Source organism: Schistocerca piceifrons, chromosome 8, assembly GCF_021461385.2.
Source record: "Schistocerca piceifrons isolate TAMUIC-IGC-003096 chromosome 8, iqSchPice1.1, whole genome shotgun sequence".
Classification (NCBI taxonomy): Eukaryota; Metazoa; Arthropoda; class Insecta; order Orthoptera; family Acrididae; genus Schistocerca; species Schistocerca piceifrons.
Genome location: NC_060145.1, coordinates 6,437,437 through 6,462,700, shown reverse-complemented (window position 1 = coordinate 6,462,700; position 25,264 = coordinate 6,437,437). Strand labels below are relative to the sequence as shown.

The window sequence follows — 25,264 nt, the reverse complement described above, 5'->3', positions numbered from 1 at the left end:
CTTCCTCGGGATAGTTTAAGTCTATCCTCACGAGTTTTTCAGTTCTGTTCCATCAGTATTTCTGTGACACCCTCCCACGAAGTACACAAACCTATGACCATTCTTGTTCAATATCCCCTGTTAGTCCTATTTGGTACGTGTCCCACACACATAAGCAATATTCTAGGATGGGTCGCACGAGTGATTTTTTTGCAATCTCCTTGGTAGACTGATTGCACTTCCCCAGTATTCTACAAATAAACCGTGTAACATTAGATTCTTTGACCTGTATGTGGCAAATACACTTCGTTAACTGGATGAAACCGAACACGCAGTTTAAGTGTAGTTATACGCTGTCTTGCTCAAGTGGCCCTAGCCCGATGTCAGATGCCTATCACCTCATTAAGCCTGCTGTAGTAGATATGCTGCATCCGATGTACCGTCCGTAATCTGCAACGTCTCAACAAGTTAATGTGACAATGATCATACACCAATTTTACGAGGACACTGTGCCGACCTGCCCACTCTGTTACCATTTCTTTTAAAACTGTAACGATTAGTTACTTTCTCATGTAGTGTGGCTTGGTTTGTTAACTCAATCAAATAATGCTAAGAAATACACAATACCCACACTTAGGACTCGGCATGCTCACGATGGGTCCACCGGCATTTCCTCCTCACATTGGGCCGCTTACCTATCGTGAACGCTAATACACCTGAGGGCCTTACTGGTATGCAATAGAGTAACTGCTGCGCGGGGCTTTAATTGGAGCTAGAAGTAGGAGGCTACTTACCGGAAAAAGGTTTACTCTTCCATTTCCAAATCTAATTAATTATATTCTCCGTGAATTCCTATCAAGTTTATGTCAGAGGGTACTTTCTACTGTGCCATACATCGAAATTTCTTACCACAACTTAAGTATGGAGAGAAAAACGACTTTTACGTCTCCGAGCGAACACACTGCCTAATCTTGTCAGCACTACCTCCACGGCACAGATACGCAATTGGCTACAGAATATTCGCGGTTTCTGCTCTGAGATATGATTTTTGAAATTTTTAAATCACATTGTCGCGAGAAGGACTTGGATTCGAACACGGATACTTGTGGTTCGCGAGCATTATCCACGAAGGGCAAGTTTCTTGATTCCAGTTCATGATCCAGCACGCAGCTTTAATTGGGCAGCAAGTTTCCAAACAGCGCACACACTACTACAGATTGAAAGATTCATTCCGGATGCTTGTTATTATTCCCACAACCATTCTTTGTATAAGCATGTCCCCTGTCAGTCCGACCTGATACGAGTCTCATGTACTTCAGGAATATTCAAACATCGGCCCTGCAATCGTCTGATGTAGCCTCTTTCGAAGACAAAACTACAGGTTCCCAGTATTCTACAGCTTAATCGTACCCTGTCATGTGCCGTAACTGCCACTATGCCTATATGGTCGCTCCTTTCCATACCTCTACACATTTTTATTCTCAAAATATTTGTACAGTATTACATGGCTGACTGACGGTGATTCATTAACCTTTACTCAAAAGACACCACGCTCTTACGATTCGTGCACAACTTTTCATTTCTCTACATTAAGAGATAGTTCCCCGTCTTTCCAACAGACTGATATTTTATCCAAAGCCAACTTATCTTACTGCAATTTTGGTAATTTCCAAGAATGATTGCCTATCGAAGTTGCGGTGTCCAAACAATGCATATTGAACATGCGATCGTAAATCGATCATGTGACTCTGGCGGCGGGCGTTGTGATCAATTATTTGTGATCGTCATTTTTATCTGTTTTCCGTCGTTCCCTTAGTTGCTCTACATTATATACCTCCGCGAATTATTTGTGATTTGCTAGGGAATCCCAGGCGATTTATGTCATTATGAGTGGGATGTCTGGTGTCCTTGATGTTTCTTCGGCGGATTCTCTCACATAGAAAAATCTAATTCCATGTTTATCCAGCGTAGAAAATTGTTCGATTTTTTGTCGCAAATATGGAGCACCACCGGACGAGGAAAGAATATACTATGTAGACTGTGGTGGTGCGAAGTGTGTAGAACTTCGTAAGAGCAGTTTCGATGCTGAAATACCGTTTACAATTTCATTGCGGACAGTGCGGAAAACGAACGAGTATCAGGAAGAATACATGGTTGAACCCTTCCAAATTATCAATCCAGACCACCGTAATGGACTTTCACATGACGATAACACCAACGACGTGTAAGGTAAGTCGTCTCCTTTGCAAATACAAGTATTTTTGTAACGCTCTTCTTATGTCGTTGCGGTAGCGACCACCGTAAACATACTCATAACGCCCGCCACGGGAGATGCATGATCCATTAACGATCACACGTTCGATATATATCGTTTGGACCCCGCGACTTCGATAGGAAATCACTTTAGGAAATTACCGTAATTTTTACCAGATATAATTTCCTTACAGATAGCTGCATCACCTGAGAAAATGCCTAATATTGCAATTAATACAAATCGCTAAATCATTACTGTAAAACATGGATAGTTGCAGTACTATTAGAATCCGCTGGGGCACATTACCCGATACAGCTTCAGCGTCCTGCCTGTCACGAAATTTTTGATTCAGTCGCAATTTCAAACGCGGTACGCACCCACGGCAACAAAAAATAAGTCATGGCATCCACACATCAAAGCACACACGTGACAATGTGAAGATGATTGTAGATGAACGCTACGTCAACGCTTCGGAACAATCTACGAAAATCAATGAAAATGGCCAGTTACGTTACAATCGAACTTAATGACTACAAAGCGCACACGGAATCAATCTCAAATACTAACTTTTTACCGCAGTGTACGTACTTTTCGCTGCCTACAAAACACCGATACCACACGACTTGGTTAAGACACCACCCTCCCCCTCTTTCTCTGTTACGTGGGAGAAACGCTGGACATACTTTAAGTATTAAAGGAGGTGCGACAGTACCGCGCTCCATCAAAGTCAAGGTCATTACAAGGACGCAAAAGGAAATATAGGTTTGATGTCCCGTCGACAACGAGGTAATTAGAGATGGAGCATATCATGCCTAGGGCAAGGATGGGACACACAATCCGCCGTCTCCATTTCATGGAACCATCCTCACATTCACCTTAGCAATTAACAGAAACCGCGGAGAATCTGAACAAAGATGACCAGGTTGGGTTGGATTCTCGCTCGGTAACTTTATTTCTGACATGAGCACAAGCTCTTGAGACACCCAACTGGCCGCGTCCTTTAGCACCATAGAAAGTTATCGTCCTCAAGAAAAAATATTTCTAAAAAAAAAGAAAAAAGTATAGTGACCACGCATAGTTGATATTACAAGGATATTCGATGAAACGAATTACAGGTACTTTAAGTATACGTTCGCAAGTGTTTAACCGGGATGATACCACTTTTGTGTAAAAATTTGTTATCAACGTCGCTGGAAACCAATGACTTCTCCGCAAACACGCCGGAAGACCCCTCCGAAATGACATAGTGGTTTCCATTGCGAACAAGCGTTGGCTGTGTGAAAATACGTGACTGCCCAAATCACAAACCAAAACAGTTCACGGCCCTTGACAGTGAATTTTCTGGTTTGGAGTATCAGGTTCATTACGAAATGTTCCCTGCTTTTGGCTAAAGTGATCTGAGGCAACGGCGTGGGAGTTCAATTAAGGTTGCTAGAGAAGAACCATGCTGCTTCTCCGAGTACAAGCCCAGTTCTTACCCACTGAGCCACTTCGCTTCGTATTCTAACCATGTTGCCGGCAATATGTGCCAAATGTCAATGCAAGGAGACAAATTTACAACTTATGAATTACCCACATACATTCATCGCCGTAAGGACGAGAGGGCGGCGGTTAAATGTGGAAGGATCTTATTCCAAATACAACATATGTAAAATCACAATTTCATACCCGACGCAGTAAAATTGTTTCCTGTTGATGAAAAGTGACAACATAGCTCCAACTAATTTTTCGCACCTTAGTTGAACCCTAAAAGTATTATGGCATGGTAGTCTGGTGCAAAATAATTCGTCGCTCAAGAATCCAATCATCTAAAGTAGTTCTGTCCCAACAGTCCTGCCAACGTGTATCACACCGCCGTTACAAGAAGCAAAAGCCGTCGTTGCGACAATGTAGGTAAGTAAAAGCTATTGCGAAGTTATTCCTTATTTACGCGAAAATTCGTTGCTAAGCGTCTTCTGTCACCTCAGTTACAGGCCAAAACATTAAAAAATAAGAATTGGGCCTCTCTCTTAATGGTAGAGAAATTAGTAATGCCGATTATTGACAAAAAGTACGAGTAGTATTTTGTTATTCAACACCTAAATCTTTAAATATAAATATTCGGGTAATAGCGATGCTCAAAGACCACACTAAAAACCCGGACCCCCCCTCCCCCCCGTAATGCACGATATAACTAGTAAGATATATAAACCAGTACGCTCAGAATGACATTTCCTTCGCAATTAAATGTTCACAAGTTTTCCTGGTAAAACATTATCAATGTGCGTTTATCGTGTGTGTGTCTCTCCTTCAGTGATGGTCAACAATGGAGAGTGTCGGAAATATCGGTAATGTAGAAATCGCTACATAAACGAACAAAAAATCCTGAAATCTGGGCATGAAGTTTGTGGAGGCAAGGAAATACTGAAACACTATAACCATAGCACTCTTCACAATGTTATTCAAGGCTGCTGAAGAAGCACAACATTTTCAATTCTGGCAGATTAAAACTGTGCTGGACCGAGACTCGTGAGCGAGTCCGAGTCTCGGGCCGCCACATAGTTTTTATCGGCCGGGAAGTTTCATACCAGCGCACACTCCACAGCAGAGTGAGAATTTCATTTGAAATAATTAACAATTCACTCATAATTCTTTGAAGGCATTCGCCATCCAAAACACCTGGAGTAATTTTAGTTGCAACTTCTGTAGCACTAAATTACGATAAAGCTGATACAAGTGTTTAATACCCGATTCCACTTTCCGACTGGCGACTAGCACTGATACATTCATATTCACAGATGCTTTACTCGAAAAATCGAAATCAATGGAAACATACCTGGGAGTGTGAGCCTAGAAAGTGAAAATTAATCTTTACTTCAAATTTTATATAATATGTGACGAAAGATTTAGAGTACTGCTTTCACATTTGATCACTCAACGATTTTGAATAAAGGAAATCAACAATGGCCTAAACACATTGCTAAAAAGAAAAAAAAGAAGACAAAATTTCAGCCACGCCCCCCTACAAGGTATTGACAGAAAGGCCAAAGATACAACATATTCTAGAAAACGACAGCTTTAGGTGAAAATTTTGCAACAGCTTTCAATTAAAATGTTTTCCTGCAGGTTTAAATCAAAATAAAACTTTAGCGAAAATTCTACTCTTTGTCACTGTAGGCCACATTTACTGATCTCATGTAAACTGAATACCTTATTGTAATTGTATTCCAGTTGTTTGTTAAATTTCAAATTGACATCGCAGGAAAAGAATAACAGTATGCTAATATACCATTATGTTGCCTCATTTGTGCCAAGTGTTGATGCTCACTGAAATACTTAGGAAACATGTAATCGTAACGATTTTCCATACATGAAACAAAAAAAATGTAAATATGCCTTTAGTGATTCACAAGATACAACATAATAGAAATGGCATACAGTTACAAACTCGTATTACTTACCGAACGTAAAGTTTCTCAGCGAGGTACCCTGGCTGAAGCTGCTGTGAGCACGGCAAGGGCAAAGAGGACGAATCGGACGCCCTTTTGGCAGAGGCAGGAACTATTTACTTCCTGTAATATGCTAAGTCTCTGGTAGGTGGCAGCACATGTGTTGCCGGTGGATTTCTAGGTAGATATGTTTGTTGTCAAGTGGAATACGAAAAACACGCTAGTAATTTTTACATGCACTAAACTAAAGTGATATTATAATTGATGTTAAAGGCGTCACATAGTACTTCCTGTTTCTCCTATGATGTTTCCTGGACCTGTTTCACTGCAGTGCCAAATTAGTTTTACGTTTAGTGCACGGACCATACGATATAGTATTATTTTATGAGTTATCGTGAAGCAGTTCGGTTCAGAATGTTTGTAAATAAACAATTAATCACTTTCGTAAGTAAAACGAGTGAAACTTGATTTTACAGTTTCCCGACAATATTATGAATGCTGAAGAAAATTCCAACACTAAATCTGAAGCACAGGCGCCAAATGAAGTTACTGAATTATTTCAGAAAAAGAAAAGGTCGTCTAGCTCAGAGAATGGTTCACCGAAACGAAAGAAACATAAGACCGAAAAGCATAAAAAGAAGAAACGTGAATCATCATCGGAATCTGTATCACCAGATAGTGATTCATCACTAAACACAAGTTCATCTTGTACGAAGGAGAAGAGAAAAAAACGGAAAAAGAAGAAACACAAAAGAGAAAAGAAGAAGAAGGTGAAGAGAGAGAAGGAGAAGAGGAAAAGGAAGAAGGAAAAGAAAAGGAAGAAGAGGCAAAGCAAGGACGAAGAAATCATTGGACCAGTTCTGCCAGAGGATGCAGTCAAAACCTCGCCGTCTGTTGACACGATTTCACAGACCACTTGCAGATCTATGGCACCAATGACGAAAGAAGAGTGGGAAAAGAAGCAGAGTATTGTGCGACGAGTATTTGATGAAGAAACTGGCAGATACAGGCAAGTTGTTTATTTATTATATGTCAACATTGTAATATACCAGTGATAGAATCTAGGCTTGTAGCAGAAACCTTAGCATTTCTCGAGGCTCTATGCAATCAGTTATACTTGGATTATACATCTGATTTTAGCCGCCCCAAAAAAGTTCGGTCGTTACACACTGTTGAAAGTAAACCTTGCAGAGTTGTGCTTCTTTCACTAAAAATTTCTACATGTATCTTTTGTTCCATTTAAATAGCATTGACCTGGAAATTATATGTTCGTATGCATCCATTAGTCTCCTTCAAAATTATCTCGTTTTCAGGATTTCTACATGTATCTTTTGTTCCATTTAAATAGCATTGGCCTGGAAATTATATGTTCGTATGCATCCATTAGTCTCCTTCAAAATTATCTCGTTTTCAGGAATCAGAAATGAGTTGTCTCTCAGTTTGGTGGCTGACCATTTTGGTTGTCCTTTCCCTTGTAGCGATATGTAATTGTGTCATTATACTATTGCACTGAAGTACTTGTGTGTTCAACAAACCTTTTGTGGTCCTTGGCATATCCAGATTGGTGTCTGATGGGGATGGACATACTTTAGACTATTCTTTTTTGTCAGTGATGGCATAAAATTGGCAGAAAAATTTGTTGATATGTGCACAAACTATGCAGAGCACATTATATTTACTACTTACCTTTGTTTTAACCAAGCCGTGTAAGAGTTAATGGCCCCATTGCATTTTACATATTCTTATTTACCTTATATGTAACATAATATGAACAGAATTACACATCAAGAGATTTGCCAGTTGTGTAGTACAGCTTTTCTGAATATATCTTTCATTTTTAATTATTTACAAAAAAAGAGCATTTAATATGAAATGAACAACAGCCTCGGATTATATTGCAGATGAAATCTGTTTGCACAACCTTTATTCCATGTTAATGTTTATTGGCTTCACCAATTTAGAACAAAATTTTCAACTCCAACCTAACTTTGACATTGGTCAGTGCTACAGATTCAGTAGTCATTCATATATCATATTTAGTAAACTGCATCATGATAGATAGCCTTCTCGGACATGGGACTTATCAAGTTATATGTTAACAGGCAGAAGTAACCACTCCTGGCTACTTCTGCAAGGTAGAGCAATTACTTCATATATATGTATCTCTCTCTCTCTCTCTCTCTCTCTCTCTCTCTCTCTCTCTCTCTCTCTCTCTCTCTCACACACACACACACACACACACACACACACACACACACACACACACACAGATGTGTATATAAAACGATAAAAAAAAATGCTGACTGCTTCAAATTAGGCTATTTCATGTTCAAAAATTCATCTATGGTGTAGAAGAAGTTGTTAAGAAGAAACATCTTCCGTTTCCATTTGAAAGCACATCACATCCGTACTCTGCAAACCACCAGGAAGTAAGTGCATGGCAGAGGGTACATTCCAATGTACCTGTTATTAGGGTATCTGCGTGTTCCATTGATGTATGGAATGCAGGAAGAATGATTGTTTACATGCCTGAGCCATGTATGCTGTAACCAATCTAATGTTGTCCTCACAAACTCTGTGTGATCGATACAAAAGGGGTTGTTTTATTTTTGTAGATTCATCATTTAAAACCAGTTCTTGAAACTTTGTAAGTGAGCTTTCTCATTATAGTTTATGTCTGCTTTTGAGAGTGTGCCAGTTCAGATTTTCAGCATCTATGTGACTTTCTCCCAAAGGCCAAACAAATCTGTGACCATTTCTGCTGCCCTTCTCTGTATAGGCCTACATTCAATGCTCCACGTTAGTCCTATTTAGTAAAGGCCCACACACTTGAGCAATATTCTAGAATGGGTCACACAAGTGTTTTGTAAGTAATTTCCTTTGTAGACAGGTTACATTTCACCTGTATAAACTGAAGTCCACAACCTGCATTACCCATGAATAAGCGTATGTGACCATTCCAGTTCATATCCCTATGAAGTGTTACACACAAGTATTAGCATGAGTTGGTTGATTCCAGTGGTGACTCATTGCTATTATAGTCATAGCGTACTACATTTTTTCGTTTTGTGAAGTGCACTGTTTTATGTTTCTGTATATTGAAAGTAAGTTGCTAATCTTTGCATCACATTGAAATCTTATCCAGATCTGACCAAGTATTTATGCAGTTTCTTTCAGACAGTACTTCATTATAGGCAAATGAATCATCTATAAAAATCTGAGATTATTATTAGAATTGCCCTAGAAAATTATCCCATAAGACAACAATGACGGAGACTGTGCGGACAACTTACATACTTCTGTATCCCCATAATTCTTATGACAAAAGAACCAAGTTTAAACATTTTAAAAAGTCTGCTAATTGGGTTTTCCACTTTTAAGTTGTCATCAATATGCATACCTAAGACATAATAACTTAGAACTTTCTATGCTGCTAATTATTTCTTGTGGTTAGGCCTAATAGAAAGTAGGATAATAAAGAAACATCATTTACTATATTCTCTGTTGATGTTTCCTTGCATGACTTCACAATGCTTTTAGTATCTGGAGACAAGACTAATTCCCCCTCCTGATTCAAATAAAATGACATAGCATTAACATACAGCAAGAAGAGTAGTGGGCCAAAGATTGAACACTGTGATATTCTCTTTGTAATTTCTCCACATGCAGTTTATGTGGAATTCCATTTTGTATTACGTGAGCAGTCTAAGGAGACTTCTGCATTCTGATTCTTAAGTGAGAACTAAACTAGGCATCTGCTGAACAATGTGTTCCATAAAAACTTATCTTCCCTAATATTGTGACTGACACAATCAAATGATTTCAATAAGTCACAGAAAATTCCAACTGATTATATTTTATCATTTAAAGATTTCATTAAGTATCCAGCAAATGTATAAATAGCTCACTCAGTAGGTGGCCCACATCAATGAAAGCGTCGAATTACACCTGTCTGCTTTGACCCATGAAATATGGTGTTATAGTGTGTGACATCATCACGGCGTGGAGTTTTTGAGTTGATTGTGTTTGTAGATGTCATGTTGTTGTATTTGATGGTGCCCTCTGGCGGTGTATGTGGGCATGCTGAGTTTAACTTGTGGTATTGGGTTAATCTGAGTTTTAGTTGTCATCGTTGTAATGTGGTTTTGAGTTTAGGTAGTTGGTGTGGTAATGTGTGTTTTGGAAGTGTTTTCAGTGAGTTATTAAGATTTTTTAAATTATGTAATTGGAATTTTTGTTACATCTGATTAGTTTGGTGTTTGTTGTGTGGAAAGATGTCTACCTAATTTTCTTAATTGCTTTTATGTTAGGTATGGACATGACAGTAACGTTCATGAGGTGTATCATTGCAGTGTGAGATGGGTGATAATATGATGCCTGTCATACAGTTTCTGCAGATGTTTGGTCTTATTACTGAATGTGTTAGGTGTCCCATTTGTGGCAACGGCATGTGGTTGACGAGAGTTCCAGCAGCTCGGGGCAGGAACACAACATATATGTGGCGTTTTTGGCGTGTGTGTGTGTGTGTGTGTGTGTGTGTGTGTGTGTGTGTGTGTGTGTGTGTTTTTCAGCAGAATGCTGTAAGTGAATTTTTTTAAAAATATTACATGTTTTGGAATGGTGCAGTGCTCTTTTATTGTTGTATATTTAGTTTGTCCCTACCCTAAATCCCCAATTTTCCACAGTTATCCCACTACTTTCATTTTATTTTTGGAGTGACACGTTATTGTGGAATTTTTATTTTTGTTTGTGTTTGTTGGCGTGTGTGTGTAGTGACGTTATTGTCGTCATTTTTTATACGCCCGAAATAGCTTGTTTCCGACGTATTAATAATGTGGTTATTACTTATGGTTGGTCAGTAATAACAAACACTAAGTATCGAATATGCATTTATTCATCACTGAAACATGGCAGAAGATCAAATTACGCGCCATGAAGAAACTAGGACAAGGCAGTCCAAAGAAACAAGAGTGCTCCGCACCAGCGACGCCACAGTGCTCCCCCCGGTAGTGCGGAGGACGACGGGGGGGAAGCTTCATCGCACGAATTCATAATGTTTGTGCCAGCGTGGCGGTTATAGGGGGCGGCCGGCATGAGAAGTAGGTGCATCGGAATCAGCGGTGCAAGGGTCCCGTGTCCCCAACGGCTGCGCAGGCAGAGAGACGTTGGCCGAAGGCAGGTCGGCAGCATCGGGAGGCAGGTCGGTGAGTGACCGCACCGGTTTCAGTTGATTAACAGGCACAGTCTGTGGTCATCCGTGTGGATGGATGACGAACGTGTTCGTACGGTAACGTAGCACGTGATGAGGGCTGAATAAGGCGGCTGCAAGGCTGCTCACACAGTGTTGTCCCGCAGCATCACAAATTCGCACGAAGCAAGGTCCTTGTGGATGCACACAGGCGGGGTGGAGTGAGGGCGTGGAAGGGGGATGTGGAGGCGTGCGACATGCGTATGAACACTTTCAACCAGAGTGGGAAGATCCATGGTAGCGGCTGACGATAAATCCTCAACAAACTCGGCCTGAAGGAGGAGGAATTCACCGTATAGAATCTCAGTGAGTGTGGCATTCAGGTCTTCTCTATGGGCTGAGCGAATACCCAGCAGGACCCATGGGAGGGCCTCGGACCATAGACCACTGTGGCACACAAGTGTGGCCTTGAGTGTGCAGTGCCACCATTCGACCAGGCCGTTTGCCTGTAGGTGGTAAGCCGTGGTGTGAAATTTGGCTACGCTGCAGAGTCGTGCTAGGAGGACAGACTCAAACTGGTGTCCCTGGTCAGTCGTGACAGACAGGGGGCAGCCAAAACAAGCAACCCACGCCGAGGCGAAAGAACATGTGATGGTCTCGGCCGTGATGTCAATAAGAGGGACTGCCTCGACGCAGCGGGTCACACGGTCGATGATCGATAAGATGTATCTGTAACCCTCGGAAGGGGGCAGGGGACCAACGACATTGATACGGACGTGCCGAAGATACCCCTTTAGAATGTCAAACTTGCCCAATATAGGTTGAACATGCCTGCCAACCTTGCTCCACTGGCACGGAACGCACACATGGGCCCAATGCAGCAGTTGTGCTTCACGCCAGGTCAGACAAAGCACTCCATAACCAGCCGTGTCATGGCTCGCATTCCAGGGTGGGTCAAGCTGTGCAAGGCAGTAGGGACCAGGGGGCGGGATGTACCCGTAGAGGTGTCACAAAGGACAGGGATCATCAACCCGTGTAGCCTATGGGGCTGGACAGAGAGGGATGACTCATTGTCTGACACTATTCACTGTATATCATCGTCTTCGGCCTGAAGTCGGGCGAGCTCTTCCAGATTCAGTGGAGCGGTTAGCACGCAGATGCGGGAAAGGTAGTCCACCAGTCCATAGATATAGCACGTGTAGGAAGAGTGCTAACAGATGTAGGTCATATGGCAGAAATGCCTCGGCAGAAGGTCCTTAGCAGTATTATGAGTGGCGTCCACAAGTGGCTTGTGATCTGTATAGATCGTGAAAGGTCGCCCCATGAGGTTGCTACTGAAATGTTTAGTCGCCTCGTACATTGTGAAGAACTTACAGTCGAAAGCCAACCATTTACACTGGCTCTTAGTCAGTTTCTTGGAAAAGGTTGGGTGGAGTTGGTGGTGTGCTGTTGTGAAACAGCACCCACAGCTGAGTCACTGGCATCGGTAGTGATCGAGACACGGGCCTCAGGATCAGGGTGGGCGAGTGTGGCAGCCTTGGCGAGGGCAGTTTTAATGTTACCAAATGCATCGAGTGTGGGTTTGGTCCACTCCAACTTCCATTTCCCAGTGGTGTTCTTGCCGGAGAGGGCCATTTGGACGGAGGCAACCTGAGGAATATGGCGGTGATAAAAATTAGCCTTATCCACAAAACGACGTAGCTGAGCATAATACTCAGGGAGAGGGAGATCAAGTATGGTTTAGACATGGAGCTCGCCCAGTCGGAGGCCGCCGGCAGAGATGGTATGGCCTAGGAAGGTCACTGATGTGGAACACTGGTGAGATTTATCATGGTTGATCACTACGCCATTGGCAGCAGGGGTTGAACGAACCGCATCGAGGTGAACTTGATGTTCCTCAGTAGAGGAGGAAAAGATTAGTATATCATTTAAGCAAGCATAAGCAAATGGCAGAGGGAGCAAAATAGAATTAATGAACCGCTGCCATTCTGCACAGCATTTTTCAATCCATAAGGCATGTAACGGTATTCAGATTGGCCGAAGGGTGTGATGGTGGAAGGGTGTGATGATGGCAATCTTAGGAATATCTGGTGGATGGATAAGGATCTGATGGTATGCCTTGGAACAATCTAAAAAAAATTTCAACCACATAGTAATTGCGTGAAATCCTGTACATGAGGAATGGGGTAGTTATCAATAATGGTGCGAGCGTTAGGGGACCTGTAGTCCCGCACATGCATAAGGTGCTGTCCTTTTTAGGAACAGGGTGAATCAGTGAAGACTAGTTGCTATCGGAGGGGCGGATGCCATGTGGCGTCTTTGAGCCATTGTGCTAGATGACGACGTTCATAAACAACCTGAAGCTTCTAAATCATTACTGATCTTTTACTAGAAAATGATAAGACAGTTATTAGATACCTGATATGATTTATTTTAGTTAGTAATTTTAAATATATGGATATGATGCAATAACCATGTTAGTCATTAATAAAATTTTCTTGAATGGTATCAGATTGCTATTAACTGTTTGGAATGGACATTATTGTTTGAATCTGAAAGAGTTGTGACTGTGCAGATCTGTTAGTAAGCATTTGTAAAGCAAAATTTAATTATTACTTTCATATTCAGAAATCAATAAGATTTTTTCTTTTTTTGTTATTAGTGAAGAAATATTTTTATTTTTAAGTGATTTGTACATTTATTTCTTTAAAAAAATTGCTTCATTTTTGTAACTGTTCATGGCTGAATAGTATAATTGTTGATGACTAAATAATGTATCCACACAGGAGGTCAAAGAAAGCATTCATAGATTCTTTGGTTGTCCTAGTAACGAGCAAAAACTGTGATTATAATTTACACAAACATTGAATTATGTGCAAAAAAAACTTCCTTTCAAAAATAAAATGTTTACACCCTGTGCTAATCCGTTTCAGAGATAGTCCTATTTTCTGTGTAATAGTTGTGTAACATATTTATCCTTTGTTTTATTCCCTTGTTCAATTATTTTGTTTTATTGGTATCTGATCCTGCAGTACAATTTTTGCAAAGTGAATCCAAAATTAATATTTAGTAGTTGTATGTTGTGGTGTGAAAAGGAAGATCAGGAGTCAACTATTAAAATATTACAAAATTTAGATTTAATCATAGTGTTGTAGATATCATACATGTGCTGTTAATATCAGCTTGACAAAGGTTTTGTCCCAGCAGTCATCAGGTGCCTACATGTGGAAGTGTTGTCGAGATAATTTGTGGCAGTCAATTAGGTGTGGTACATGGTTTAAGAGAGCAAGGATCAGTCTCTTTCTTCTAGTGATGTTAACTTATTATTTTTGTTGTGAGTCGTCTGTAAGACATGCCCTGCATGAAAGTAATAGATTGATTTTCTTTTTTTTAGGGAGGTATGTGGTGGATTTATTAAGTATAGAGAACCTGTAGGTCAGCATGGTATGGTAGTGGAAATTGATGAGCCAAGTTATGATAAGTAGAGGTGAAGGAGGGGGCATGATGAGATTGTGGGTCTTTGGGCTTGGGGTGCATTTATTTCGGATGTGGATTCTCTTCCTGATGTTGTCTTTCTGGTGGTTGAAAATTGTATTGAGGGTGTTTTGGTTTCTCTAATAGAAGAATATGTTTCAGGTGGAATTGGTTCTTATACAGGGTTAACAGATGGGGTTACAACCACCTTGTCATGGACTACACCTTGGAATTTTAAGACTATGAGACTGGGGCCTGTACAAATACAACTGAGTGATGTTGAAGAGCTGTAAAATCTGTTCCAGGGAGGGACAAAAGCAGCTATTCATCCTGTGGGATCCTTGATGAGCGAGGTGGCGCAGTGGTTAGCACACTGGACTCGCATTCGGGAGGACGACGGTTCAATCCCGTCTCCGGCCATCCCGATTTAGGTTTTCCGTGATTTCCCTAAATCGCTTCAGGCAAATGCCGGGATGGTTCCTTTGAAAGGGCACGGCCGATTTCCTTCCCCATCCTTCCCTCACCCGAGCTTGCGCTCCGTCTCTAATGACCTCCTTGTCGACGGGACGTTAAACACTAATATCCTCCTCCTCCTCCTCCTCCTCCTCCTCCTTGATGAATATTGCTGGCAGAAGTGTATTTCTCAGGGTTTCTGTATTTTCCAGAGGATCATGAAAATAGGGAAAATGAGTAAGATGTGGGTTGTAAGTTCAATGGAAGAGTGTGTGTATTTTTTATTTTTTTGGGGTGGGGAGGGGGAGTTTTCTGTTGGATTTGTTTCATGCATGCCATTGATGTTTTTATTTTGGTTCGTTTTTTAATAATTCAATTTTTTAAATTTATTGTTAAATTGTGTAATTTTAATATGTTTTATTGTTTTTCATTACCGTTCGGTTTGATCGTGAGTTTCAGTCTCTCTCGCATGGAAAAATCTGTGTCTGAAAGTTAGATCTTTTGTTTAGTTAAAGTAGTTATTGATGTCTAAGTTAAGATTTATAAATTTTGTAATTGAAAGTTACAATATTGGTAATTTTTTCAGTCCATTGGTTCATTTCTTGGTTTTGTTTACGTAGTATATTACATTATCAGCGCTGGTTTAAGGGCCAAGTGACACAAACTGGTGCGTGGGGTTCCAAACTGGGACTCTGGTGCTCAAGTGCAGAATTTTTATACAGTATGAAATGTAATTAGTAGCAAAAACTGTCATGGCTGAAAGTATAACACTTGCAGAAACAAAAATGTCCCATTAAAAATGGTTCCGCAAATGAGCCATTTGCAAGATAATTGCCAATTTGTGGTTACGAGCCTCCAGTGACTTCAATATCAAACATTGCCCAAGTTGGTACAAAAGTGTTTGATATGTAAACATTTCAATTAAGCCCTTACGTAATTGACCTCGAGTTTCAACTGGAGCATACATTAACAATAAAAACAATGAAATTTAAGCACATTACAATTTACTGTACACTTGCATCTGTTAACAAAGGTGTTCCATGTGATATTCTGGCATTTGGACACAACCCTGCATTCATGTCTGCTGTGAGTGATCACCTCATAAATTTTGACAAGCCTACAGAATTCACTGTTCCAGTTCTTCATCTGTATCAATGAAAGTTATGTACACGCCACTTCTAGGATGACTCCCAGACAGAAAAATCTGGAGGAGTGATGTCAGGCGGCCTCAGAGATCTATCCATCTTGGACTATATTGATGCCTTAGTTGTCGTCTTGCATCAGCAGAAAATTGTGCCTGTCCTCCAACATGCGTGTACCACATTCTCCAACGATGCGCTAGGTAATATAGGCCATAGATGAAATTTGAGCCCAGTTATGTTATGACTTAATCAAAAAGTTTACATTTAAAATAATTTGTACTAACTAGGGCAATATTTCATACTGAAGTCAATGGTAGCTCGTTACCGTACATTCACAATAATTTTACTGACAGATAGTCTATGGACTCATATTTGCTGGAACATTTTTTGCTTCTGCTGCCATATACTTTAACAGTGTCAGTTTTTGCTATTAGCTGTGATTCATCCTGTAATAACTTTTTTCCACAAAAGCTTTAAAAATGTCAAAAATTACTTTTAGTGGAAATGTGAACTGTGCCCTCTCTTAATATTTAGTATTGGAATAAGATTTAGAAATTGATCCCTGTTACAGAGGAATGCGTATATAGTACTTACTTTAAAATAAGAAACAGCCCTCTGTTATGATCATTAGATTTATTTATTTTTAAAGGTTTTGCCAAGAGTTCAAGGAAAGGCAATTTATGATGCCTGTGAGAGGCAACTGGAGGGGGAGGTGGGGGCAAATGATACGTCGCTTGTTAGGGGAAAAATGTTCTGAAACCAGCACTGTAAATTATTATCGAAGTGGTATCAAGTATAATTACTTTCATAAATTTTGGTTCTCAGCATTGTTAGCAGCCTTTCCAACCGAGTGAGGTGGTGCAGTGATTACCACACTGGACTCGCATTTGGTGGTTCAAATTCGCATCCGGCTATCCAGTATTAGGTTTTCTATTATTTCCATAAATTGCTCCAGGTGGATGCCAAAATGGCTGCTTTGAAAAGGACATGGCCAGTTTCCTTCCCCATCCCTTCATAATCTGAGCTTGTGTGCCATATCTAACGGCTTCACTGTTGACAGGATGCTAAACTCTGCCCGCATCTCGTGGTCGTGCGGTAGCGTTCTCGCTTCCCACACCCGGGTTCCCGGGTTCGATTCCCGGCGGGGTCAGGGATTTTCTCTGCCTCGTGATGGCTGGGTGTTGTGTGATGTCCTTAGGTTAGTTAGGTTTAAGTAGTTCTAAGTTCTAGGGGACTGATGACCATAGATGTTAAGTCCCATAGTGCTCAGAGCCATTTGAGCTAAACTCTAATATTCCTTCCTTCCGGACTTTTCAGTTGAGATATGTAGGTCAACCGATGTTTTTGATGCTGTGTTTCATTAGTCTCAGTGATTTTTAGCTCTCTGTATTGGTATTGGCATTTTAAGTTGAACAATACAACTCAACTGGTGTTTTCAATAACATCTTTTGTTACTTTTCATGATTTGTTTCTGTGTGTATTGGTATCACTTTTTGACTCTTTCTAATGCTTTCTGTTTTTGGCTTCCTGTATGGATATCAATGTTTTAAGTTGACCTAGATAACTCAACTGATGTTTCCAATACTGGATTTTGTTCTTGCAATTTTTCATTGTATGTGTTGGTATTACTTTTCAGCTTTTTCTGTTGGTATCAGGTTTTGGCTTTCTGTATTGGTTTGTTGTGGTCTTCAGTCCTGAGACTGGTTTGATGCAGCTCTCCATGCTACTCTATCCTGTGCAAGCTTCTTCATCTCCCAGTACCTACTGCAACCTACATCCTTCTGAATCTGCTTAGTGTATTCATCTCTTGGTCTCTCTCTACGATTTTTACCCTCCACGCTGCCCTCCAATGCTAAATTTGTGATCCCTTGATGCCTCAAAACATGTCCTACCAACCGATCCCTTCTTCTAGTCAAGTTGTGCCACAAACTTCTCTTCTCCCCAATCCTATTCAATACCTCCTCATTAGTTACGTGATCTACCCACCTTATCTTCAGCATTCTTCTGTAGCACCACATTTCGAAAGCTTCTATTCTCTTCTTGTCCAAACTAGTTATCGTCCATGTTTCACTTCCATACATGGCTACACTCCATACAAATATTTTCAGAAACGACTTCCTGACACTTAAATCTATACTCGATGTTAACAAATTTCTCTTCTTCAGAAACGATTTCTTTGCCATTGCCAGTCTACATTTTATATCCTCTCTACTTCGACCATCATCAGTTATTTTACTCCCTAAGTAGCAAAATCCCTTTACTACTTTAAGTGTCTCATTTCCTAATCTAATTCCCTCAGCATAACCCGATTTAATTTGACTACATTCCATTATCCTTGTTTTGCTTTTGTTGATGTTCATCTTATATCTTCCTTTCAAGACACTGTCCATTCCGTTCAACTGCTTTTCCAAGTCCTTTGCTGTCTCTGACAGAATTACAATGTCATCGGCGAACCTCAAAGTTTTACTTCTTCTCCATGAATTTTAATACCTACTCCGAATTTTTCTTTTGTTTCCTTTACTGCTTGCTCAATATAACATCGGGGACAGGCTACGACCCTGTCTCACTCCTTTCCCAACCACTGCTTCCCTTTCATGCCCCTCGACTCTTATAACTGCCATCTGGTTTCTGTACAAATTGTAAATAGCCTTTCGCTCCCTGTATTTTACCCCTGCCACCTTCAGAATTTGAAAGAGAGTATTCCAGTTAACATTGTCAAAAGCTTTCTCTAAGTCTACAAATGCTAGAAACGTAGGTTTGTCTTTTTCTTAATCTTTCTTCTAAGATAAGTCGTAAGGTTAGTATTGCCTCATGTGTTCCAACATTTCTACGGAATCCAAACTGATCTTCCCCGAGGTCCGCTTCTACCAGTTTTTCCGTTCGTCTGTAAAGAATTCGCGTTAGTATTTTGCAGCTGTGACTTATTAAACTGATAGTTCGGTAATTTTCACATCTGTCAACACCTGCTTTCTTTGGGATTGGAATTATTATATTCTTCTTGAAGTCTGAGGGTATTTCGCCTGTCTCATACATCTTGCTCACCAGATGGTAGAGTTTTGTCATGACTGGCTCTCCCAAGGCCATCAGTAGTTCTAATGGAATGTTGTCTATTCCCAGGGCCTTGTTTCGACTCAGGTCTTTCAGTGCTCTGTCAAACTCTTCACGCAGTATCTTATCTCCCATTTCGTCTTCATCTACATCCTCTTCCATTTCCATAATATTGTCCTCAAGTACATCGCCCTTGTATAAACCCTCTATATACTCCTTCCACCTTTCTGCCTTCCCTTCTTTGCTTGGAACTGGGTTGCCATCTGAGCTCTTGATATTCATACAAGTGGTTCTCTTCTCTCCAAAGGTCTCTTTAATTTTCCTGTAGGCAGTATCTATCTTACCCCTAGTGAGACAAGCCTCTACATCCTTACATTTGTCCTCTAGCCATCCCTGCTTAGCCATTTTGCACTTCCTGTCGATCTCATTTTTGAGATGTTTGTATTCCTTTTTGCCTGCTTCATTTACTGCATTTTTATATTTTCTCCTTTCATCAATTAAATTCAATATTTCTTCTGTTACCCAAGGATTTCTATTAGCCCTCGTCTTTTTACCTACTTGATCGTCTGCTGCCTTCACTACTTCATCCCTCAGAGCTACCCATTCTTCTTCTACTGTATATCTTTCCCCCATTCCTGTCAATTGTTCCCTTATGCTCTCCCTCAAACTCTCTACAACCTCTGGTTCTTTCAGTTTATCCAGGTCCCATCTCCTTAAATTCCCACCTTTTTGCAGTTTCTTCAGTTTCAATCTGCAGTTCATAACCAATAGATTGTGGTCAGAATCCACATCTGCCCCTGGAAATGTCTTACAATTTAAAACCTGGTTCCTAAATCTCTGTCTTACCATTATATAATCTATCTGATACCTTTTAGTATCTCCAGGATTCTTCCAGGTATACAACCTTCTTTTATGATTCTTGAACCAAGTTTTAGCTATGATTAAGTTATGCTCTGTGCAAAATTCTACAAGGCGGCTTCCTCTTTCATTTCTTCCCCCCAATCCATATTCACCTACTATGTTTCCTTCTCTTCCTTTTCCTACTGACGAATTCCAGTCACTCATGACTATTAAATTTTCGTCTCCCTTCACTACCTGAATAATTTCTTTTATCTCGTCATACATTTCATCTATTACTTCATCATCTGCAGAGCTAGTTGGCATATAAACTTGTACTACTGTAGTAGGCATGGGCTTTGTGTCTATCTTAGCCACAATAATGCGTTCACTATGCTGTTTGTAGTAGCTTACCCACACTCCTATTTTTTTATTCATTATTAAACCTACTCCTGCATTACCCCTATTTGAATTTGTATTTATAACCCTGTAATCACCTGACCAAAAGTCTTGTTCCTCCTGCCAACGAACTTCACTAATTCCCACTATATCTAACTTTAACCTATCCATTTCCCTTTTTAAATTTTCTAACCTACCTGCCTGATTAAGGGATCTGACATTCCACGCTCCGATCCGTAGAACGCCAGTTTTCTTTCTCCTGATAACGACGTCCTCTTGAGTAGTCCCCGCCCGGAGATCCGAATGGGGGACTGTTTTACCTCCGGAATATTTTACCCAAGAGGACGCCATCATCATTTAATCGTACAGTAAAGCTTCTGTATTGGTATCCGTCTTTTAATTTGAACTATATATATCAGGTGATGATTTCGATAACAGTTACAGTTAGTTTGCACTTATTTTGTGTTTTTGTGCATTTTGGAAACTAATATTGTATTGTGTTTCTGTGGTGTTTCATCTTTGTATGTTTTACTATTATAGAGATTTTGTGGTTGTTATTTTAAATTTTATATGGTTCCCACTCAAAATCCTCAATTTCCTGTGGTTGTCCTTCAATAGTATTAGAATTTTGTGTGATTCTGTATTTTATGTTTATATTTTGCGCTATGATAACATGTTATATTATTGGTCGCCATTTTTAAACCATGTTTATGTAGCATCTTGGGGTTCAATATAACATCATTGGTATAGAACACTCTTGGTTATCCTACACTGCACCAGCAAACACAGTTTTGCACATATTACTATTTTTTTCTTCTACATTCTGAGCGCTTATCTTGGTCTTCCTTTCTACCTTCTTCAGGATATATTGGTCTCAATAGGTGCTTGAAACAGAATGAGAAAACTGTTCTAACACAGAAACAAAAACTTGCAATGAGTAGATGTTTACTTTGAGTTTAGTTTACAGTTTTATTATAAAGGTTTGATGTGTAGCTTCTGTATTGTCTTTAATGTTGTATGGACACACTAATTCTAAATAACAATTTAGTTCTGAATAGTGATGTCCTCTCTTAGCTTTTTAATGCCGACAGGGAATTTGTTGTGGAATCTTGCCAGTTAGATGAAGCTGTGTTCTTTGTAAGTGATAGTCATTCCTACACCTTGTAGTATAATTATGTATGTCACTGTACGACAAAGCAACACAATTTGTTTTTACATGCTTGATTATTTAAGTATATAAATAGTGTAGGACCAATTAATATGTTTAGTTCTTTTAATGCATTTTTAAAGGATTGTCTTGTTAACAGATCAGTTGTGCACCTAACCGCTTCCTTCTGCAGTTTCACCAACTTTTGAATATGTTCCTTTACACCAAATTCCGATGTTGGAATACAGTATGATAGATGCGAGTAAATCAAGTGGAATAATTACAGTGTTTGATACTGCTTCGCCAACTCACAACCAAACCGGCGCCTTCCAATCTAACCTAGACCTCAAGCTTCACTACAGATCAGTCTGTCACCACAACCTGCAAACCAGAAACAAACAAATATGCAAAAGAAATATTGTCAGTGTTGTCTTCTTGTTCTGTTTGTGCAAATACGATGTTGCACGCCACATTGTCATTACCTTATGGGAAGGAGTCAACTTCTGGCATCAGTAGATTTGTTTGACCTGAACATTCCATACTACATAGTCTGTAGTGCTTTGGAATTTACATTTTTTTTATAATAAGAATATGATTCTACATATTTTTAAGCAGATTTCATGTTGTGTTGCTATCAGCACCATCACCCAAGAATTTGCAACACCATGGCTCATTTGGAACTGAGTCCCCAGTGTTTAAACTGTCATTTGACTTAGTGTTTTGTTTGCATTGGAAAAAAAGGCAAATATTTTTTTCCCACTGAAGTATATGTTTGCAAGGGTTATGTTCCAAGAAGAACTATCTTTCAGTTCTTTTCTCAAATTAGTAAGTTTGGTCATCCCAAGGTTCCTGAAGAGGCTCGTCCAAGATGTTGGGCTATCACCCTGGACAATATTCTTACTTTATACTTCTGTAGAATTTGTTTTTCACCGTAGATGGATTGTCCCAGAAGATTATGTGATAGTACAGTATTGAGTGAAAGAATGCTGACAGTCCTGTCTGTAGGTGAACACAGTGGAGAGATTTCTATGTATGAAACAACCAGAATTGAGCTTTTTGGCTAACTTGTCCTGTGCCAGCACCACCTCAGTTGATTATCCATATGTGAGCAGGAACCTTGGGACTGTATGGATACATCAGGCTAAAGCATGTCACTGGTCGAGGCAAGGTGTCCTGAATTATTCTCCCGAGTAAGTGTTTAGACCTCCTACCTACCTGTGCTGCAGCTCTTCTCATGGTGCCCTTTGCAGGCAGGAGCACTGTTGTGCAGTAAACTGATAAAGTGTGACTTCTGATAGGAATGCATGTAGCTATCACTAATAAATGAAGAACAGAGATGCCATCAGAGTGAGTTTATTGAAAAGAATTACGGTGAACTTTACAAGAAATCTACTTCTGATAATAACTAATATAATTAACTCGAAAATGGAGAGCACACTATCTGCTCAAAAGTACCCAGGTACCTATTAGTTGACATTAATATGGGGTGTATCTTTACGATGTCTGGAACTTTTCTGGAGACACTTTCAATTAGGTGTATGAATGTGTGTGGAGGGATGGCAGCTCATTCTTCCTCAAGAGCTCAAACCGAATAAGGTAATGTTATTGAATCCTTGAGTCTTCAGTGAAGTTAATGTTACAATTCATTCCAAATGTTTTCATATGTACATCCTTGCAACTGATATTCTGCGAGACTTTGGCCGTTCACTTATGAAATAAAATGAACCACCGTGTGCACAATTCCTCCACTGGTAAATATCTATGAAGTGGCTTCCATAGAATACTGTAAGAGTGGTGGTGTGTCTGTGACCATCAACTACCAACTGACTGAGTCAGTTGAGAGGGTTGTTCGAGTATATTTCTTGTTGGACAGGTACAGCTACTTCATAAGACACAAAATGATACCTGTAGATAGTTTCCTTTCTTCTTTTTTTGCGAGATTTTTGGGGTCTTAACAAGAAATGTATGTTTCTGGCTGTAATATAATACTGAATGTTGGTGATTATGTGCCCAATGATTTGCATTTAACGAGCTGTGTGGTAGGGGACAGCTGCCATGCAATCGTAACTCTTTCACGAGCACCACATGTTCACTTAGTTGCCTCTTTTGTAGGTATGTGCACTGCCTTATGAAGTATGGCTGGTGCACACCGGTAATATTGACCCCTCTCCCCTACCCCCAACAACTGCAATCTGTCAATCGCAAAGCAATTTTAATTGAATTATAGTTACCCGTAATGTAGCAGGTGGAGCAAGACTCTAAAATTATCATTCTTCATGAAAATGAGTACGTCTGTGTGTATGAGGAATTCTTTAATGAATGCAGACTCTGTACTCTGTGCCCCCTGAACCCTCATCCCCTCCAGACTGCAGGCTGTTGTACTTCCACTTCTTTGTCTCCTAAACATCACCACCCACCTGCCTTATCCGCCTGCCCTAATGAGCACAGATACGTTAAGCAAATAATGGCTTTTGTTTAAATTGTGAACTTGTAATAAACAGCATCAAAATTACAAGCATTTTTATTACCTTTAATTATACTTATTGATCTTCTCCTCCTCCCCCTTCTTCTTCTTCTTCTTCTTCTTCTTGTACAGCTCAAATGTCTTCTTTATAATTATATTTGGCCATAGAACAGGTGTAGATGTCCATCTGATTATATAATTCTTGGAGGCAGTGCTAATTTCAGTGGCATAGGAAAACAGTGCATCATAATCATGAAATAGAAGATAGCCCGTCCATAGTAACAGGAATTAATTTGTAAGGAGAGATCATCCTTTCATTACAATAAGTTATTGTTTGCTTTTTATTGTTTCTGCTGTAGTAATTTGACTAAAGGCAGGTGCATTATTTCATTGATCTCATATGTTACAGGCTCATAAAAGGAGATGGTGAAGTCTTGGAGGAGATTGTGAGCAAGGAACGCCATCGTGAAATTAATCGACAGGCAACAGTGGGTGATGGAGCTTTCTTCCAAGCTAAACTTGCTACACTGCAGCCTAAATAGTAATATATTGTACTGTTGGATAGCTATTTCATTGTATATATCACATGTTATAATCATTAAGAAGTAACTTGTGAAGTACTTCTTTTCATTCACACATATTGTAATTTCATCTCCATTTTGAAGATCAATAGCATTTACACACATATTACATTTGAGAATAATTTGGTCACAGATTATTCATCTTGGTTTTTTTTTTCTTTTTTTTAAAAAGCTCATACCTACTATTCCATAAAGTAACTTTGTGGGATTCTGTTCAAGTACAAAAATATGATAATGTGTAAAGACTGAGTTTTATTCGCAATACTTAACAAGTAAATGAGTGTGAGAATGTATGTATATGTTTTAGAGTTGAATAAATTAGTCTTCATTGTTTTGGAAAGTTACAATTGTTCAGAAGCTACACCCTCTTCTTTCTTTTCCTTTGCATCTAAAATAAAACCTGTCATGCAAAAATCAAACAATGGAAAATCCAGAACGGAATGTAACAATATTATGAGAACAAAAGTTGTGTGGTTTTAGTTGCTTGAGACTGCAGTCGTGTGTGTGAGTTGCGTTTGTGTGTGTGTGCGCGCGTGTGTGCGTGCGTGCGTGCATGTGTGTGCGTGTGTCTATTGTTGACAAGGCCATTGGCTGAAAGCTTTTAAGTGTGAAAATATTTTTGCGTTGCCTATCTGCGATTCAGCATCTCTGCTATATGGTGAGTGGCAACTTTCTTTCTCATGATATTGTGAAAACCTGTCATGATTATAGAAAGCAAATCAGATTGTCTATGTATTGAGTTTGTACAACTGGCCATCAGTCAACATTGCTTTTGTGTAGTGTGGGTGTCACTTCATTTTGGATTAAATGTCCTACACTCGCAGATTTGTGTTCTTGCAGGAAAGGAGGAGAACAAGGATGATAATTAGT

At 39.8% G+C, this 25,264-nt stretch overlaps 2 protein-coding genes across 3 annotated transcripts in view; one reads left to right on the top strand and one right to left on the bottom strand.

Annotated features, from left to right (window-relative positions):
• Window positions 1-5,813, bottom strand: part of LOC124711172 (fructose-bisphosphate aldolase-like) — a 128,665-nt gene extending 122,852 nt beyond the window's left edge. For both annotated transcript variants that reach the window (XM_047241096.1, XM_047241099.1), the window contains exon 1: window positions 5,674-5,813. The gene's annotated coding sequence lies outside the window, so the exon portion shown is untranslated. The remainder of the gene's footprint in view (window positions 1-5,673) is intronic.
• On the top strand, window positions 5,805-24,723 carry LOC124711174 (ADP-ribosylation factor-like protein 6-interacting protein 4). The gene is made up of 2 exons (XM_047241100.1): window positions 5,805-6,670; window positions 24,223-24,723. The coding sequence occupies exons 1-2, from the start codon at window positions 6,153-6,155 to the stop codon at window positions 24,353-24,355; spliced, it is 651 nt and encodes a 216-aa protein (XP_047097056.1). The 5' UTR covers window positions 5,805-6,152; the 3' UTR covers window positions 24,356-24,723.
• Window positions 24,724-25,264: the final 541 nt, after the last annotated feature.